Source organism: Schistocerca americana, chromosome 1, assembly GCF_021461395.2.
Source record: "Schistocerca americana isolate TAMUIC-IGC-003095 chromosome 1, iqSchAmer2.1, whole genome shotgun sequence".
Taxonomy (NCBI): domain Eukaryota; kingdom Metazoa; phylum Arthropoda; class Insecta; order Orthoptera; family Acrididae; genus Schistocerca; species Schistocerca americana.
In genome coordinates, this window is record NC_060119.1 from 655,523,113 (window position 1) to 655,536,446 (window position 13,334).

At 37.4% G+C, this 13,334-nt stretch overlaps 1 protein-coding gene across 2 annotated transcripts in view; it reads right to left on the reverse strand.

Moving 5' to 3' along the window:
- Window positions 1-464: 464 nt before the first annotated feature.
- LOC124608258 (TBC1 domain family member 9) overlaps window positions 465-13,334 on the reverse strand; it is a 164,539-nt gene continuing 151,669 nt past the window's right edge. For both annotated transcript variants that reach the window (XM_047139973.1, XM_047139972.1), the window contains exon 22: window positions 465-1,764. In XM_047139973.1, coding sequence (XP_046995929.1) covers window positions 1,531-1,764 — 234 coding nt within the window. In that variant the 3' untranslated portion in view covers window positions 465-1,530. The remainder of the gene's footprint in view (window positions 1,765-13,334) is intronic.

Sequence of the window (13,334 nt, forward strand, 5' to 3'; positions counted from 1 at the left end):
ATCCAATATTTGTAAAGTACCGACTGTTAGTTGTGTTTTGTTCATTATAAACACTATATATTTCTATATTTTTATAACGGAACAAGTTAATCATTTCATATCGCTCAATACAGGGAAAAGTTACATACATGCATTAAAACCATTCTAAATTGCTGTTATGTACAGATGGGACACTCATTAATCACTTAAGTTTTAGCAAAAACATCACTGACATCATTTAAATACAAGGTTCTCTGCAGTCTTCACCATAAGTCATGAATGATAATACACATACACAAACTGAATGCAATAAATCACAGAAATTAATCTAAATTTCTAAATAAAAATAAGAAATGGCCCACTTGATGTCACAAAAGGTGCAACAGTAGCTTATGAAACAAAAATAAAATGCTATTGAGAATTCTGAAGAGAAAGTAGAACAAAAAATGTGAGAATTTAAGTAAAAAAAAAAAAAAAAAAAAAAAAAAAAAAAAAAAAAAAAAAAAAAAAAAAAGGAGCCCATTAATGGCCTTAGGCCTAAAGAGCTAAACATTCAACAGAAGCACTATTGTCTGTAGTTAATTACTATTACACATTCTCTCAGTCTGCCTCTCTCTGCACATAGAAACTGGAATGACTCTCTATCAGCAAATATTAAAAACAAAAACGTTTTCACATTTGGATTACTACTCCAACAACTTAAACACCAAGGGTATTTTGTTTATAGCAATGTACATGCTAATGTCTGCACCTTTTATGCTAATAAGTGTATCTCATAACTGTTTTTATTTACTATAAATGAAGTAACAGAGTGTGTACATGTGGTTACATAGGAGAAGTGTACAGTTAAGACAGAATCCCAGTTTTGAGTGATCTATTAATGTAATTAAGATATCACATCACCATAAAGAATCAATAATGCAAACTAACACCCTGACAAACTGGACACTGTTTCTGCAGCCTTTTAAACTACTAGCAATTCTATAAATTTCATTTTACTTTTACAGAGACTTGATACAATTTCTGCATGTCTGGGATTTTATACAGTGACCAGTATTGTCAGTAAATCAAATAGTCAATATTCACAATTCAAACAGCACTGGATGTACCAGGAAAATGAGTTTTCTCCAGGTACATGTAAATCATATAAGAGCAGAGCTCAATATGTTGTATTATATCTGCATTAATGAACCTTTAAGGGACCACCTGGAGCCCTTTAATTGTAATATCCGAATTCTGATATCACACAATGATTTTTATAAATATAAACTGATTCCAGCAAAATGACCAAAACTCTGTGTGTGTGTGTGTGTGTGTTTTACAAAAATAAATACCAGTATGATGGAAAGTTATCCATCTTGTTTGCCAAGGAAGCCTTCAGTGACTTGTTACCAGCTACTACCACAATACAGCAAATATACAAATTTCTATTACCAGCATTATAAAATACACTTGCAATTATTTGTTTTATAAAAACATGTACACTAACACAGGCCACTACATCTGCCTTAGAAAAGCTGTTCCACTGTACAAAAACAATGTTTATCTCATTTAAACAGTAAGACTATGCAGCCTATTAAAGCGACGGCCGCGGAGACGCATTATTCCATCTGCCAAAGATGTCCGTTGGCTGAAGAATTCAACTATTGGTTGGCCTGTTAGTACAGTGGCTAGAAACTGCTCAATACTGATGGACCAATATGGGTCAGCAGTGCTATTGCTGTTGCCATTAACCCCAGGGTTTCCGTTACGATCAGGTGTTGCGGTTACAAGAGCTGGCCCAGGCTGTAGAGAAATTCGTAGTTTTTTTTTTTTACTGATAAGTATGTAATTTCAAGACAGTAAAAGGCAAGAATTTGATAGTTTCTCTGCAACAATATTCTAGGAGAAAGGCTTAATTAGAAAACACAGTCTGACTAACTGGCATGAATGGTGATAATGATAATGTCAGTCCGCAAAATAAATATAGGCAAAAAGTTAAATGAAAGTAGATCAGAAGCATGTGTCATGAAAGAAAGAAAAAGAGGGAGAGGGTGGGGAGGGAGGGAGGGAGGGAGGGAGGGAGGGAGGGGGAGAGAGAGAGAGAGAGAGAGAGAGAGAGAGAGAGAGAGAGAGAGAGAGAGAGAGCAAAATAGATGTGGAATACTCTCATTATAAAAAATTAATATGTTTCCTGTACAGAAGGAGAACTAACGTAAATAATGGATTAGTAGCAGATGCATGTTGTAGTCGTCATCTGGTTGGATGCAGTTCTGCATGTTACTGTATCATCTCTGCAGCCTGCATCCTTTTGAACCTGCTCACTGTATTCATCTCTTATCTCCCACTATTTTTTTACAGCCCATATTTCCCTCCATTACTAAATTGGTGACTTCTTGATGTCTCAGAATGAGTACTAATGACCAATTCCTGCCACAAACTTCTTTCCTCCCCAATTCTGTTCAATACCTTCTGATCAGATACATGATTTACCCTCCTAATCTTCAGCATTCTTCTGTAGTACCATTTTTGAGATTTTTTTATTCCATTTTTGTCAGAACTGCTTATTGTCTACATTTCATTCCTGTACGAGGCTAACTTCAGACAAATACCTTCAGAAGAGACTTCCTACAATTTCAATTGAGTTTAGATATTGGCAAATTCCTCTTTTCAGAAATGCTTTTCCTGCTATAGATAGTCTACATTTTATATCCCCCCTACTTCACTGACCATCATTTATTTTACTGCCCAGGTAGCAAAATTCATCTACTATTGTTTGTGTCTCACTTCCTAACCTATTTCTCACAGTATCACCCGATGAAATTCAACTCATTCCATTTTCATTGTTTTGCTCTTGTAAATGTTGGTCTTAAATCCTCTATTTAACTGCTCTTCCAAGTCCTTGCTGTCTCTGACAGAATTACGGTCTCATCAGCAAACCTCGAAGCTTTATTTCTTATCCCTGAACTTTGATTCCTTCTCCAAATTTTTCTTCGCTTTCCCTGATGCTCAATGTACAGACTTAATAGCATTGGAGATAGGCTACAACCTGGCCTCACTCCCTTGTCTACCACTACTTCCCTTTCATGATCTTCCACACCTATAACTGCTATCTGGTTTCTGTACAAATTGTAAATAGCCTTTAGCTGCCTCTATTTTACCCCAGCTATCTTATTATTTCAAAGAGAGTATTCCAGTCAGCACTGCCAAAGATTTCTCCAAGTCTATAAATGCTCTAAATGTAGGCTTGTCTTTTCTTAACCTGTCTAAGATAAGTCGTTGGGTCAGTATTGCCTCGCATGTTCCAAAATTTTTGACGCAACCCAAACTGATCTTCCCCGAGGTTCACTTCTACCACTTTTTCCATTCTTCTGTAAATAATGTGTGTTAGTACTTTGCAACCATGACTTAATAAACTGATTGTTCGGTAACGTTCACATCTGTCAGCATGTTCCCTCTTTGGAAAAGGACTTTTTTTACATACTTCCTGAAGTGTGAGGGTATTTCATCAACTATCTGATATGTCTTGCACACAAGCTGAATATTTTTTTCATGTCTATTTCTCAAAAGGATCTTAGTAACTTGTCACGCACAGTCCACGGACCTATTCCTACTGTAGTCTTTCAGTGCTTTGTCAAATTCTTCTCACATTATCATATCTCCAAACACACATGAATCTAGAACCACTTCCCTTTCTATAACATTGCCTCTTCCCTTTCTATAATACTGCTTTCCCTTGCATTGCCCTCTATATATTCCACCTTTCAGCATAGCCCATACAACATCATACAATAAGCACATCAGACAAAAATTATAAACCACAAGATAAATCACAATAATACAATGGAACACTATATCTAACCTTGATAATGACCTCAATTCGGCAAGGAAATCATTGATGATTAGACCCATCAAACTACCAAATTGTGTTGATATTGATTACTACATTCTGCATCTATATACATACTCTGCAAGCCATCGTATGGTGTATAATGAAGGGCAGCCTGTACCACTCTACTATTCATTTCCTTTCTTATTCCATATGAAAATGGATGAAAAATGACTGTATATATGCCTCCATTGACGCACTGATTTATCTTGCCTTCACGATCCTTACATGAAATGTACGCTGGTGACAGTAGAATCATTCTGCTGTTAGCTGCAAATGCCTGTTCTTCGATATCTTCTGTTAATCTGACCTCGTGGAGGTCCTCAACACTTGAGCAGTACTCAAAAATGGTTTGCCCAAGTATTCTACATACAGTCTCCATTGTAAATCAGCCACAGTTCCCTAAAACTTTCCCAATAAACCAAAGCTCAACATTTGCCTTCCTTACTACCATCCTTATGTGCTCATTGCATTTCATATAGCTTTGTAATATTCTCCAATTCCATCCTGGATTCATTGTTTGATTTGTAACATTCTGCCTAGATATTTATTCAATGTGTCACACTGCACACCACTAAAAACATATTCGAACATTTCAGATTTGTTTTTCCCCCTCACCTGTATTAATTTAAATTTTTCTACATTTATTGCAAGTTGACATTCATCACAATAAATAGAAATTCTGTCCAAATCAACCCATATCTACAATATCTCAATGACTGAAGCACCTTAGTAAACAGTTGCAGATTGCTGCACATGCTATCCATGTACACAGAGAACAAGAACTTCCCTGGAGTACTCCTGATGATACCCTTACCTCTGGTGTGCACTCGCCATAGAGGACAACACACTAGGAACTATTACTTAAGAAGTCTTCAAGCAATTCACGTATCTGGGAACCTATTTTATACATTTGGAACTTCATTAAAAGTCTGGAGTGAGAAATCATGTCGAACACTTCCCAGAAATCTAGGAATATGGAATCTGCCAACTGCCCTATATCCACAGTTCACAAAATAGTGTGCGAGAAAAGAGCATGCTGTGTTTTAGATGAGCAATGCTTTCTAAACCCATGCTGATTTGTGTACAGAAGCCTTTATGTCTCACGGAAATTTATTATCTTCAAACTTGGAACATGTTCAAGAAGTCTGTGGCATAACAATTTTAAGTTCTCAGGTCTGTTTCTTTACCTTCCTTATAAATAGGAGTCACCTATGCTTTTTCCAGTCACTTGGGACTTTGTGTTGTGCAAGATATTTGCAATAAATGCAGACTAAATAAGGGATTAGCGGCAGAGAGTACTCTTCGTAAAACCAAATTGGAATTCCTTTTGGACACAGCAGCTTATTTGTTTTCAACTCATTCACTCACTGTTTCTATGTCCTCCAGTTGAGAACCTTTGCAACTGTAAGTTTGTATGATTCTCCTGTGCTAATGATGTTTTAAAATCGAAATTTAAAACTGCAGCTTTCCTTTCACTACCTTCTATTGTCACACTAGATAGGTCGATGAATGACTGGATAGCAACCTTTGACAAGCTTAGTGGTTTTACATTGAACTGGAATTTTCTCGGGTTCTTGGCAAGATCCTTCACAATGGTATGACTGTGGAATAGTACTATGCTTCATGCATTGATTTTCTTATAGATGCATGTATTTCTACTAGCATTTGCTTGTCAACCTTAATCCACTTATGCAGCACATATTTCTCCAGAGATGATTCACAATTTGTTTAAACCTTGTTCATAATTCATCTATGTCCATCACATTGGAACTAAACTATGGCCATTCATTGCCTGAGTAGGATGCTAACAACTGCTTATCTGCTCTTTCCAGGATACATACTCTCCTAGCCTCCTTGTGGATTTATTAACTTCAGTAACCATCTTTGCTATATGATACCATGATCACTAATACTTGTCTCTACACAGACACTGATACTGTTTCACCTGTTGTTCTCAATTTTGTGGGCCAGTCAATGTGAAACAGACTGCCCGAGTGTTCGTTGTACAAGCAACATATGTGTGAATATGACTGTTGTCATCTTGGAAAAAACGAGTGTCCATGGCATACTCATCATGAATAAGCAGATGAAAGTGCAACACTCGGTCACTGAGGTTGATGAAATAAACACTGTGGTTAATGTTCACTACAGAACCACTTCTGGCCTAAATCAGGTTTAAATGCCTCACTGAGTCATCAGTGAATTGACACTACATGTCATTTCAAAAATGGCAAACCCACAACTTATCAGACCACATTACATACTTCCAGTCTGCTACTGTCCGGTTTCTACTTTGCTTGTCATATTTGAGAGATAATGCTTTATGTGCCACTGTAAGCAGTGATCACTACAATGTATCATACTCCAAATGTCTACTGGAAGAGATTCCCTTTGCAGTGCTCACTCATAAATACATTGAGATGGACCTGCATTCACTAATAGCAGCACTTCTTGTAGGAGTTGAAATTAATTGTCGTTGACAAGGTGTGAGACTTTTCTCTGGTCCCTGTCATTTATGACCACTGTTCTTATGACCTGTTACATGACTGGGGTGGTACTCCATTCTTTGTAGGAATGTTGAACAGTCTATTCACCAACGAATGGGGCAATTCCATTGATGGGTGGTCATGGGCATGTCCAAACAATTTCCTTTCACCACTCTAACACCTCTCCACACTGGCCTGTCTTGCTGCACTCATCCCATACAACCGACTGATGCAGTGCCTCTTTCCTGCCAATACCTGTTATATGCCAACTACGTTGATCCAGAGTGATGAGTGTACTCTTTTTAAAGGGGGTGACTAATAGTGAATCCATTGCGCTTAATTAACAGCTTTGTTATGACATGGTGGGCAATGACAGGCCACAGCAAAACACAAATATGTACTTAAATGCTATTATTTTAGCTTCCACTGTTTTAAAGAGAGAGAAGGAGGGGATTTGAGGAGAGGAGGAGATTGGCTAGACTAGGATAGGGATGGAAATCGGCCATATCCTATTCCTTAGTCACTTTATAGAAACCATAGAAAAAAATGGTCACACATGGATTTCAATCACACTCCTCTCAAATGTTAGTCCACTGCCTTACTTCACTCGGTTACCAAGAATGAGAGGATTAGGATTTACACTAACATACTTTGTGCACCAGGCAAGATTGTTCAGTTGGAATATGAAATACAAACAATAAACTAGAAGAAACTTACTTATTGGTGATCCCTTGATGTCTCAGAATATGCCCTACCAACCGATCCCTTCTTCTAGTCAAGTTGTGCCACAAATTTCTCTTCTTTCCAATTCTATTCAATACCTCCTCAACAGTTATGTGATCTACCCATCTAATCTTCAGCATTCTTCTGTAACACCACATTTCAAAAGCTTCTATTCTCTTCTTGTCTAAACTATTTATCATCTACGTTTCACTTCCATACATGACTACACTCCATACAAATACTTTCAGAAACGACTTCCTGACACTTAAATCTATACTTGATGTTAACCAATTTAACTTCTTCAGAAACGTTTTCCTTGCCATTGCCAGTCTACATTTTATATCCTCTCTACTTCCACCACTGTCAGTTATTTTGCTCCCCAAATAGCAAAACTCATTTACTACTTTAAGTGTCTCATTTCCTAATCTAATTCCCACAGCATCATCCGATTTAATTTGACTACATTCCATTATCCTTGTTTTGCTTTTGTTGATGTTCATCTTATATCCTCCTTTCAAGACACTGTCCATTCCGTTCAACTGCTCTTCCAAGTCCTTTGCTGTCTCTGACAGAATTACAATGTCATTGGCAAACCTCAAAGTTTTTATTTCTTCTCCATGGATTTTAACTCCTACTTCGAATTTTTCTTTTGTTTCCTTTACTGCTTGCTCAATATACAGATTGAATAGCATCAGGATGAGGCTATAACCCTGTCTCACTCACTTCCCAACCACTGCTTCCCTTTCATGCCCCTCGACTCTTATAACTGCCATCTGGTTTCTGTACAAATTGTAAATAGCCTTTCACTCCCTGTATTTTATCCCTGACATCTTCAGGATTTGAAAGAGTATTCCAGTGAACACTGTCAAAAGCTTTCTCTAAGTCTACAAATGCTAGAAATGTAGGTTTGCCTTTTCTTAATCTATTTTCTAAGATAAGTCATAGGATCAATATTGTCTCACGTGTTCCAACATTTCTACAGAATCCAAACTGATCTTCCATGAGGTCAGCTTCTACCAGTTTTTCCATTTGTCTGTACAGAATTCATGCTAGTATTTTGCAGCTGTGGGTTATTAAACTGATAGTTTGGTAATTTTCACATCTGTCAACACCTGCTTTCTTTGGGATTGGAATTATTATATTCTTCTTGAAGTCTGAGGGTATTTTGCCTGTCTCATACATCTTGCTCACTAGATGGTAGAGTTTAGTTAGGCCTGGCTTTCCCAAGGCTGTCAGTATTCTAATGGAATGTTGTCTACTCCCGGGGCCTTGTTTCGATTCAGGTCTTTCAGTGCTCTGTCAAACTCTTCACGCAGTATCACATCTCCCATTTCATCTTCATCTACATTCTCTTCCATTTCTATAATATTTGTCCTCAAGAACATCACCCTTGTACAGACTGTCTATATACTCCTTCCACCTTTCTGCTTTCCCTTCTTTGCTTAGAACTGGGTTCCATCTGAGCTCTTGATATTCATGAAAGTGGTTCTCCTTTCTCCAAAGGTCTCTTTAATTTTCCTGTAGGCAATATCTATCTTACCCCTAGTGATATGCGCCTCTACACCCTTACATTTGTCCTCTAGCCATCCCTGCTTAGCCATTTTGCACTTCCTGTCAATCTCATTTTTGAGACGTTTGTATTCCTTTTTATCTGCTTCATTTACTGCTTTTTTGTGTTTTATCCTTTCATCAATTAAATTCAATATCTCTTCTGCTACCCAAGGATTTCTATTAGCTCTCATCTTTTTACCTATTTGATCATCTGCTACCTTGACTATTTCATCTCTCAAAGCTACCCATTCTTCTTCTAATGTATTTCTTTCCTCCATTCTTGTCAATCGTTCCCTAATGCTCTCCCTGAAGCTCTCTACAACCTCTGGTTCTTTCCGTTTATCCAGGTCCATCTCCTTGAATTCCCACCTTTTTGCAGTTTCTTCAGTTTTAATCTACAGTTTATAACCAATAGATTGTGGTCAGAGTTCACATCTGCCCCTGGAAATGTTTTACAATTTAAAACCTGGTTCCTAAATCTCTGTCTTACCATTATATGATCTATCTGACACCTTCTAGTATCTTCAGGCTGCTTCCATGTATACAATCTTCTTCCATGATTCTTGAACCAAGTGTTAGCTATGATTAAGTTATGCTCTGTGCAGAATTCTACCAGGCGGCTTCCTCTTTCATTTCTTCCCCCCCAATCCATATTCACCTACTACATTTCCTTCTCTTCCTTTTCCTACTATCGAGTTCCAATCACCCATGACAATTAAATTTTCATCTCCCTTCACTATCTGAATAATTTCTTTTATCTCATCATACATTTCATAAATCTCTTCGTCATCTGCAGAGATAGTTGGCATATAAACTTGTACTACTGTGGTAGGCGTGGGCTTCGTATCTATCTTGGCCACAATAATGCATTCATTATGCTGTTTGTAGTAGCTTACCCGCATCATTCCTATTTTCTGATTCATTATTAAACCTACTCCTGCATTACCCCTATTTGATTTTGTATTTATAACCCTGTATTCATCTGGCCAGGAGTCGTCTTCTTCCTGGCACTGAAATTCACTAATTCCCACTGTATCTAACTTTAACCTAGCCATTTCCCTTCTTTTGTTTTAAAGAAAATAAAATTACAGAAACATTGGTTACAGCGACGATCTGAGATGGTAGTATCCCAACTACACTCCACCCACACAGTGAGGAGGCTACTATCAGAGTACATACATAGTTTTAGAGTGAAAACATGTTAATACTCAACATAGTTGCAGCAGAAACCAAGAAAAGTATATCCCAAGTATCTAATATCTTCCTAAGCAGTGTGTCATCTGTGTGTAAAGACTGATTATAAGCCACATTTATAACACATTTGAGGGAACAGTTCTTATACATATGCACTGCACCACTTTCGTACTAAGGTATGAGGATATAATTTTTATTATGTGAATAGTTGAAAAACTGAATTGCACATGAAGTACAATAGTATTTTGTAAAAATAATTTGATCAATTTGTCAAGAATTGCACATATGCTTTTAATGCCTTAATAATGATAGTGAGCATCACATGTAGTCCCCACACTAGCAGGAAGAAAGTGATTGCAATTGTTTGTCTAAAAAATTTTACAAACATACAAGGACTGAATATCTCTGTTAATTTTAAGAATGACAAGAATGTTCACTGTAACAGCCATGTCTATAATTTATATTATATCTCTGCAATAACAATAATTAGCAATAATTTTATAAACATTTTGTTCAGTGTTTGTTATGACCAGGTTTGTCTACATTATGAATATATCATAAAACTGAAGCTTGTACAGCATGTCACGAGTTAATATTCAACCAGATGAATCTCAAAATTGCTACTTAATTTGCCATTTGAAGCCTGTGAAAAGAATCCATGCTGTAGAAAATGAGTTCTCTTATGGCACCTACACGTGATCTCAGGAGGAGGAGGAGGAGGAGGAGGAGGAGGAGGAGGAGAAGCAGTTGTAGTAGTAGCAGTAGTAGTACTACTTGTTGGTATCTTCATTACTAAAAATGATTTTATTCAGCTCTCCATGCTAGTATACCCTGCGAAAGCTGTCTGCATAACTACAGCAAAGTACCCCATCCACCCCTAAAAGTCCTGAAAATGGCTCTATATTCTTGGCATGTAAGTGCCATCAGCACAATATTTATAGTGGCATGTCGAAATAACAACTGTAAACAACATATGTGCATTTGACCAGTCAGCTGTGAGCAGGCAGTATTGAGAAGTGGAAGTGTGGCCATTGTGTACTGTTACATCACAGATTTCAATGGAGCAACAGCCTTCAATCAAGTGTTCAAGGCATTCTCCAGAATGTTTTGAATAAGGGAAAAATGTGTCCAAAACTTGTCCCACACACTTTGACTCCCAGGCAAAAGCAGTAACGTGGAAGCCTGCCACTACTTCATTAAAATTCAACATGCAGACAGTTCTTTTCTGAAAAATTAATCACAGGTGATAAGACTTAGTGTTATCAATATGAATCTTCCACAAAATGACAAAGTGCAGATGTTCACATATGGGTCAATGACATAACCAACATTCAAGCCAATGTGACACGCAAGTTGATCATCATTCCAAAGGAGGACTTTTCTGACAATTTCAGATGACTGTATGACTGTTTTGTGCAATGTACTCAAGTGGGGGAGACTATACAGAACACCACCTGAAACGTTTAAACTGCCATCTTGACTTTTCTCTATTTGTTAGTAATCCAGTTTCGAAACTTTTTGGACTGAGGGGGTACATTCACGTGACTGTCCTTACTGCAGTCAAGCCTTGGTTTCTCTACACAGTTTTTACACCCAGCCCCCTCCCTCTCCACTTCTCTCCATAACCAAATCAACCATTCTTTGATATTTCATAATGTGTCCTATTAAATAATCTCTTCTTTTAATCAAGTTGTTCCCTGATGCTCTTCCCTCTGCCCCCCCCCCCCCCCCAAATGTTCTTCAAAGCCTTTTCATTCATTATTTGACTTACACATCGAATCTTCAACATTTTCTGTAGCAATATATTCCTAAATCATCTTTTCACTTATTATCTGAACTGTTTATAATCCATTTTTTACTTCCATACAACGCTACACTCCCAAAAAATACCTTCAGAAAAGACTTCTTAACACTTAAACTTGTATTAGATGTTGAAGTATTTCTGAAAAAGAGAAACACTTTCCTTGCTATTGCTAGTCTGCAGTTTGTATCCTCTCTTCTTTGTTCACTATCAGTTGCATCATTGCTAAACTAGTGGACATATAATGAATCCCACATATGCAAAACTGAAGCTCCAATGCATGAGTGTACAGGGATACTCTTCAAGTTGGGCATAAATGAGCACCTGTGTTAAGATTCAGCAATGGCCTATTCAAACAAAGTTTTAATGTATTGGTTAGGGTTGTTGAAATGATTCTGTAGGTTTTTGGTATTGTTATGTCTGAGGCCCTACTGGGCATCATTCAGCAGTCACGGAACTCCATTCAGCTTGCCGACGTCAACACAAGCTTTTGCCTGTAGTGTGCAGTACAGTATGCTTTGTCATGGAGTACAACCGATTGCAAGGTTCCGTGGAGGAGCCATGAAATAAATAATGATGTATAATGTAGGTAAAAAAGAAAGATATCTATTTAAAAATGAGATAGTTTTGATAAAACTCAAGTTCTCAAGTTACATACTAAACTAGAATTGTACTTTGAGGGAATAAACCAATCGTTATTATTGTCAATATGCCTCTCTTATTGAAAGTATAGATTGGAACATGAAGATCATCTGGTAGAAGTGAAAGTTCTGATTAAAAACACACTAAGACCAATGGAACCCTCACAAATGGATCATTTACTAGTTGACTGCAGAACAATAAGAAGAGGAGGAAGTAGTAGCAGAAGCAAAAAATGTTTTAATAGCATCAGACACAGGCGCGGCTCGTGGTTTCTATACGGGGGAAGGCTGTGGCATTTATTGATCAGAGCCAACATAGACCTCGGGTTACGCTACAGATTAGTCTGACGTAAACAACTAAGAATTCAGGGGGAGGGGGTGGGCAGATCACGCTCTACCCATAATTTTACGTACTGTATCTTCTATAATCAGGTATTAAATATCATTAGAAGCTAACTTCGTGTTAAAATCTTTGGTTAGTGTTTTTATACGTCATTATTGCATTTTCTGATACTTTGCAGCAAATCATATGAAAAGACGCGTTTCGGAGAGATCTTTAATGCGGGTCTGGAAGCACCAAGTTCTTTCACTTTCATCCTATGGCCGTGTTCCAAGTTTTTACCTATTAATTTGCACACTGAATTCATATTGCGCTTGTTTCACACTCGCGGTATGTTGCAGGTATTCACCAGCAAGTAAAACTCACTAAAATCCTGCAAAATATACTCCGAAAAAGAAACTTGCTAATATCACACGGTATCAACAAAAGCAGTCAGCATCAGCAAGCAAGGAAGGTAAAGTAACGGGACAAATTTCGCGCGTTTTGTCCTCTAACCACTTATGAAACTCTCGCTAGATGGCAGTACTGGTACGTTACTGTAGTGTAGTGCACTCTGGCGGGATATTTGCAAACATATTCTAAATGTGGATAAAATAGCCAATAGCAGAAACAAAACAACTATGTAAAACATTATCAAAACAATAATACTAAATGTCGATTAATGACGCATCGAAGCGTAGTAGAAATATGCAGAGACAGAGATTGGATAGCGAAGTTTCGGCCACTCTACATTCCTTTATTACATAGA